Raw genomic sequence first — 7,507 nt, 5'->3', positions numbered from 1 at the left:
TGAATGGTTCACCACTGAATACAGAACCATTCAACATCACATGTCATCATTCATTCAGTGGTCAGAAACAAACGCGTTAAATGTTGAATGGTTCAGCATTCAACGTTGAACCATCACTTAAAGGTAAACAAACGCACCGTTAGTTTTAGTGTGATACGATTACGACAACATGCACATACCAATGCCATAGAAAAATGAAATGTACTCTAGACACTAGCATGGATAACAGGGTAGAATAAAAAAACACTTTCACTCGATAATTGTAACCATAATTTTAGATAATCATGTATTCATAATACATAACGATATATAGCACATACTAATCATCGATAGAAACAAAATGAATACAAGGGCTTAATACATGTTAGATAATTCGACTTGCTGGAAATATTAGTGAAACTCTAGGGTCATCTACACATCGGTGTTGAATTTCTAGTTCAACTTCTAGACACTTGTAATGAGTGATTTCATACGCCCTGAAAAGTGAAAGGAAAACACACACACACACACAGAGTCAGATGAATTTAGGGAACATTAAGAACACGTTCATAAAACGAACACATAAGATCAATCATATGGGACATTACCAAGTAGGGTTCTTGTTACTTGTTTAGAAAAACACATAAATTTTCAGTAACAGTTAATCAATTTTCAAGAAAAAATTGAGGTGAAAAAGCTAATGCTAATGCATACCTCAGCAGCTGTTAACATGTTATCCCTTTCAGAATTAAATTGACCGCTCAACCTCCTGCAAAAAAAATTGAAATATTAAGATGTATTTTCTACTAAATAATTAAAAACAGTAGAACGGTACCTTGGATTATCAGAACTTGCCACACGTTTTGATAAGATAGATGTCTGCAAATGAAAACCTCACATCATTACATTACAATTACAGCTACAGAAATCACAAGCTAATAATAATTATAATTACGCTCATTATAACAAACATTAAACTCTGTCAAACTGTCAATGGTAGCGTTATGTGACAACCCTATATCAAATAAAGTAACCAAATGTTAACAGGTTTAGAATAAACCTAACCCAGAATGACGTACTGAAAGGATTGCAGTTATGTTTATCATTCATAATTAATAAACTAATTAATACCTGCTCCTGGATTATGCTCCTTGCTTCAACAAGTTGAGCTTCTAACTCAAGCTCTCTTTCAGTTGCTTCACAAGTGACTTCAGTTTCTTTTTGTGCATCTTGCAGCTGACCCATGCGTTCCTAACGGTGGAAAGTATAAACGTGCAATAGTTAAGTTAATCACCTGATTATAATACAAACATATGGTAACAAAAACAAAAGGAATAGTTAATAATACCTTTATTGAAGCCACTTTGTTTCGAAGAAATGCTTCTATTTGGTCTCGACCCATAAAAGATGGTAGATCAAAGATATCCTATAAATAACGAATTCTCTTATTATATTTCTCATTTAATGTCAGAGTAAACACGTAACCAATTTGAAATTTTTTTAAGCATAATTTCTCACCGTCCTTCCACCCAGCGGGGATTGATACGGATCAGCATCCATCTTTTCATTAGCAAGGGTTGTATGTTTGGAAGTACCGTTAGGGGCATTCAAGATGTCACGCATTTCCAACTGAAAAAATGAAAATATGTATATGCTAATATAACATAAAAATTTACTTTTACAATTTTAATACAAGTCATGTTTTCATGATATGCATAGCATGCCTACAAATAATAATACAAACTGTTTTATGTTCATAGTCAAGGTCATTACTTTTCAACAACATAAATGGGAGTACTAATTATTATCTTGAAAATCTATGTTTAAGCCTTACTACAAAGGTAATGATTTGAGCTCCAAGAAATGTCTAAGTTAAAACTTAGAAGAAGCTCAACTGCATTCAGCTGTAATAAGTATATATAGCTGTGATAGGGATATGACCAGACAAATTTTAAATACTGAAGTACATTCCAAAAATTTGCAGATTTAACAAAATGTATACTGTAACTGTATAAATGACATTAATATTAATATTAGACTAGGGTTTACGAAACATACCTGCATTGATCGTAACAATGCCCTCAAGTCAGTGTTCTCATCAACCAATTCTTGATTTTTTGCTTCATATGCATCCACCTATAATAGTTTATAATTGGTTATATCTAGTTTATATCAAATTATTAAAAATAAACACTACCTACAATTTTTTTATAAAAATCCTTGTCAGTCGTTTTTCCATTCCAAGTCCCACGTTGTCTCCCTTCTTTCTGTTGGCAGGATGAATACAAGTAAGAAACAGACAACTTGGTTCCTAAATATCTTTAAAAATGTCAAAAGTATTCATCAATTACCTTAAGTAAGTTCATGATTTCCATGCCTGATCTCGATTCTTTCTTTTTTTCCATCGTAACTTGGTTTAGCCTCTCCTGAAATAATCATTAATACTCGCATGATCTACACTATCATACAGAAAAGGGCGGGTCCTAGAGGTTTAAGTAGTCGGGTTCGTCTTGTGTTGTTCTTTTGGTGTGTTTCCTTTTCATCGTTTTGTAATCGGTTTTGTTTTGTTATTTTGTCTTTATGGTTTTTGGGTTGTTAGGGAGGATCGGTTATAGATATTTCTCGTTTAGGTAGTTGCTTTCTAGGTGTGAGCTTCCCCGTTTCATCCATCTTTTTGTAGCCTATGTTGAGGGCGTTTTCCTTTGGAAAACGGCCTCGGTTTCAATATGAGTTTTCGTAATTTTCGCAGAAAAAAAAAATACAGAAGAACATAAGAATGCCCTGCTCAGCAAAAGTGAAACATATTCATACCTGCAACTTAATGTACTCCTTTTCTTTTTTCTTCATCTCATGTATCTGTTGGGTTCTCACTTGCTTTCATTACACATGTGAACATTATAAGCGTTTACAAAATACACATTATCAAGGAATAAAAAAGAGTAATTACAAAGCAGATGACGAGTATATGACACCTGATTTCCTATGACCATCTTTTGAAACTCGTCTCTTTCTTGTTGTAACTTATCAATTTGCGCCTTCAAACCTGCTTTCGCTTTTGCTTCCTAATCGAACATAATGCAAGAAACTTCCATCAAAAGTGGTTTTTCATCAAAGACATAAGCAAAGATGTATAGGGATGGGTTCATTTGAAAACACTAGCAAACTTAAGACCATTTGTAAATACGTTTTAAACCATTGTGACTAAATATATGGAATTTCCATTCATTTGATCTTCCAATGGTACAACATTTTCGAGCTTTTACGAAGTCTATAATGAACTTTGCCCTGTATATGTTTGTATGATATATACAAACGTGTTACCGTCCGAGTAATAGTTGCTATTTCCCTGTCTTTTGCAGTCAACTGTGACTCCAATCTCTCTACTTTTGCCTCTAGCCTAGACATATCCGACAAAAGTCTGCAAAACCACTCAAATATAGAAACATTAACCCTAACCTTAGTCTCACACTATAACTTGTAACGCTTAACAAATACCATAAAAGTAGTTTAAAGTACAATTCACACGTTTCTAGATATATAAGCAAATCCGCGAACATCAACACACATAAATGCTTACCGTTGGCGCTGGTCACTAGAAGACTCTCGAAATTCGATATCTCGTTGCCTTTGTTGTAACAATGAGTACATACAATTGCAAGTCCGTGCAACCGAAACCTACACCACATGAATAAATATAAATCAAATACACAAAAAAGCAAATGCTAAGCACAGATCCACACATTTGAAACACGAATTCCGAACCGGATCAGTTGCGAACAGATCAAGAGAAGCCGGAAATCCAAATGTCACTAGAGTCTGGTTCAAATACTTGATACAATGATCTAAATTTCCAGTATCAGCAAATGTATGCTCACTGTAATCACATTCATACAGTAGATTTAACATCATTACACATCACACGTACGAAACCCTAAGTGATACGGAATAGTAATTAAACTAAACTAGTGAATAAATAACGGAATTAGGAATAGAATATAAATTACCTGGTTCCGAAGGTTGATTGTGCTGATAACTGATTACAGAACAACGATTATTATTATTATTTTATTATCAGTGTGAAATAAACAACAACAAAAAAAATCGAAAAAAAAATAGAATGAATAGATTTGTACAGTAAGATCGAAGTTTGGGGCGTCAATTGATGCCATTGTTGAGATTCACTTCACCGGCGATGGAGCGTAGTAGAGGAGATAATAATCAAGAAGATAAAAAATAAATAAATATAAATATGTTTTTTATGTTTAAATTGTGGAGAGGTTTTTAAAAAGTGATGATCTGAGTGAAAGACATTCCTGGATGGTAGTTTGAAATATACTTATATTGTATGTACACGCGGTCAGGAGATTTGAAATATAGGGTAGTTTTTTTTAGAATTTGACTGCTAAATTTGATTAATGGTGTAACGTATTATTTCGGTTGTATTTGGTTCCGGTTGGAATTTAGGTGAAACCAATTAATACGTAGTATGTTTTAATTATTGCGTTATATGTGCAAACGAAGTTATATCTTTACTTTCTAAAAGAACCTATTTCGCACCGATATATCGATATCATATCATCATTATCATATCAATATCAATTATCAATTAATTAATATCCATCAATATCAATATAAGTATAAGAAAATAAATTAATTGAGTCCTTATGAATCACTCGCATTTAGGATGTAAATGAGTCCAGGTGAACTCAAGCTCGACTATATATGAGCTCGAGTTTGGCTTGACATGAACTTGACTCATTGAAATTTAAAGAGCTCGAGTTGGGCTCGTTTCGAACTTTAAATAAAGTTCGAGCTCGGTTCATTTATATTATAAAAAATCGAAGTTGTTCGAGTGTAACTCGTATATATATATATATATATATATATATATATATATATATATATATATATATATATATATAATACTCTGTGAAGGAAAAAAAATGATTGTCAAAGTATCGAAAGTTCACGACATAGTACCCAACGACCACGATACTACTTTTCAAAGGATCGGGAATTATGTTGCACAAGGGTGGTTGTTTCATACGGAGTACACAAGATCGTGTTTGAAGTATTGTTTCATATGACATGTAACTATTATGTTGCGTTCAAACAATGACATAAAATTTTAAAGCAAACCCCGTTATTCGATTCAATCAAAAATAACATATGTCCGCGTGCATGTTGAAGGTCATCACTAGGGATGAAAATGGATATATGATTCATCGAATATCCTTTCGATCCGATCCATTTAAATGGATATGAATGATCTAAATAGATGAAATGGACATAGATATGGATATGGACGATGTGAAAAATTAGTGGATCGGGTATGGATGATGATTTATAATCCATGGATATATCCATTTACCACCCAAAATACATAAATACATATAAATATACATATTTACTTAAATATGTGTGTTTACATTTATATACATATATATATATATATATATATATATATATATATATATATATATATATATATATATATATATATATATATATATATATATATATATATATATATATATATTATTCATTATAAACTATTAAAATGTTATCGAAAATATAGATTCTGAAGATACAACTACGTGAATAGTATTAAATTTGTGTATGTTGCATATATTACATATTTTTGTTAAAAATACTTTGACGATTTCATTTCATAATATGAATATTTTTAGAATAACTTAGCATCCAACGGACACCCGTTTACCCGCTTCATCCAACGGATATGGATATGAATGGATGAATTATATTTAAATGGATATGGATATGGATATGAATTTTAAAAATTAAATGTTTATGGATATGGATATAGGCTCACCCGATCCATATCCAATCCATTGTCATCTATCACTACCCTCACATTTCCATACTTGAATTGACTAATTTGCCCATAGGGTTGTTATCCATACTTAATATATGATTAAATTCGACGTTGATTAAATATTTATTTTTTGTCGACACATTTTGTTAACTAAAGTTTATACTAATTATATAAAATAACTTTAGTTAATATTAATATTAATGTGTATTATATATAAAACTATATGCAACATAATTATTAATTAAATGATAAGTTATTTTAATCATTATTTATATTTTTAGCTTATAAAAAAAAGAAATAAGATTTTTTTTATAAATTAAATAATGAGCCCATGAATTTTGACTAAATATTTTTAAAGACAAAACATATTAAAAGCATTTTTAACATGTTTTCTTTTTTTGTTAAAATTGACTCCTTTATTTTATTTATATTTTTTCTTTTCACCAACCATTTTTTTCTATAAATACCCACTTCTATTTCATAAAAACTTGTATCAAATCTTTGGAAAAACTCTCTCACAAACTTGGGAAACTACTTGAGGTATTTTCTATATTTTTTTATCGAATTGCTTTTATTTTTTGTATATTCTTTATAAATTCGAAATTAATATATATAAATTATGTTTATATGTTATAATTAGTATTATAAGTATTATGATGTATAAAAATAATTTTAATAATTTATGGAATTTTATTTATAATTAAATACGAATTATGTAGTATTTAAACGTAAAAACAATGTAAACTTTGCATTAAATATTTTTAACCAAAAATAAAATATATATAATTTTTTCTGATTTTATAAAACTTATATAGATCTGAAAAAATTATAAAAATAATTACTTGGGTCGAATTGGTAATTATTATATAATTAAACTCTATTATTCGAAGGTAAATTAAGAATAAATATAAAATAATAAAAATATTTTTTTTAAATATTTTTTCTACAGGTTATTAGACTGATAGAAACTTATAAAAATTATAAAAATAATTGTTTAGGTTTATTTAGTAATTATGTAGAATTAAATTTATTTTGTGAATAAATTAAGAGCAAAAACAAAAATAAATACAAAATATAATAAAAATGTTTTCTTAAATTTTTTTTACTGATTTATATGATTAACTAAGACTATAAAAATTATGTATATAATTTTTAGATATTTAATTAAGTGTTTAGACATTTTTGGATAATATTTGATTAATAAAACACTATTATCTGTGACGACCCGGAAATTTCTGATCAAATTTAAACTTAATCCTTATATGATTTCGACATGATAAGAAAAATCTATTAAACCGAGTCTCAAAAAGTTGGAACTATTATTCATGAATGCATTTGACCTTGATTATTCCCGATGATTCACGAACAATTGTGTGTAAATAAAAATGTATATATTATGTAAATGTAAATATATATATACAGCAATCTGAAATTACAAAATATAATTGAAACATTAGAATCAAATACGTAATGTATGATACAAAATAATTAAACTGTTATGAAGAATGAATCCATGTATATATATATATATATATATATATATATATATATATATATATATATATATATATATATATATATATATATATATATATATATACAATTTTTGTACACAATTAATATACTATGTATATTGTATTAAAAATTCGAATATGTTATATGAAGGTTACCTAATAAATAATATGTAATGTT

The 7,507-nt window shown here is 28.8% G+C and overlaps 1 protein-coding gene across 1 annotated transcript; it reads right to left on the bottom strand.

Moving 5' to 3' along the window:
- Positions 1-254: 254 nt before the first annotated feature.
- LOC139885543 (uncharacterized) lies at positions 255-4,272 on the bottom strand. The gene is made up of 16 exons (XM_071869299.1): positions 4,113-4,272; positions 3,984-4,012; positions 3,742-3,853; positions 3,557-3,654; positions 3,301-3,397; positions 2,952-3,041; positions 2,791-2,853; positions 2,331-2,405; positions 2,181-2,246; positions 2,038-2,115; positions 1,498-1,608; positions 1,328-1,405; positions 1,111-1,230; positions 815-858; positions 694-748; positions 255-476 (listed from the first exon to the last, which is right to left on the bottom strand). The coding sequence occupies exons 1-16, from the start codon at positions 4,146-4,148 to the stop codon at positions 468-470; spliced, it is 1,161 nt and encodes a 386-aa protein (XP_071725400.1). The 5' UTR covers positions 4,149-4,272; the 3' UTR covers positions 255-467.
- Positions 4,273-7,507: the final 3,235 nt, after the last annotated feature.

This window comes from Rutidosis leptorrhynchoides, chromosome 1, assembly GCF_046630445.1.
Source record: "Rutidosis leptorrhynchoides isolate AG116_Rl617_1_P2 chromosome 1, CSIRO_AGI_Rlap_v1, whole genome shotgun sequence".
Lineage (NCBI taxonomy): Eukaryota > Viridiplantae > Streptophyta > Magnoliopsida > Asterales > Asteraceae > Rutidosis > Rutidosis leptorrhynchoides.
This window is presented reverse-complemented; position numbering and strand designations above follow the sequence as displayed.

Bases quoted from the DNA above. Each gene is read 5' to 3' on its own strand.
- LOC139885543 (XM_071869299.1), bottom strand. From the start codon at position 4,148: ATGGCATCAATTGACGCCCCAAACTTCGATCTTACT. The intron at 2,406-2,790 runs GTATGAATATGT...TGATTATTTCAG, and splicing joins AGGAGTACATTAAGTTGCAG to GAGAGGCTAAACCAAGTTAC. The intron at 1,231-1,327 runs GTATTATTAACT...TTCCACCGTTAG, and splicing joins ACAAAGTGGCTTCAATAAAG to GAACGCATGGGTCAGCTGCA.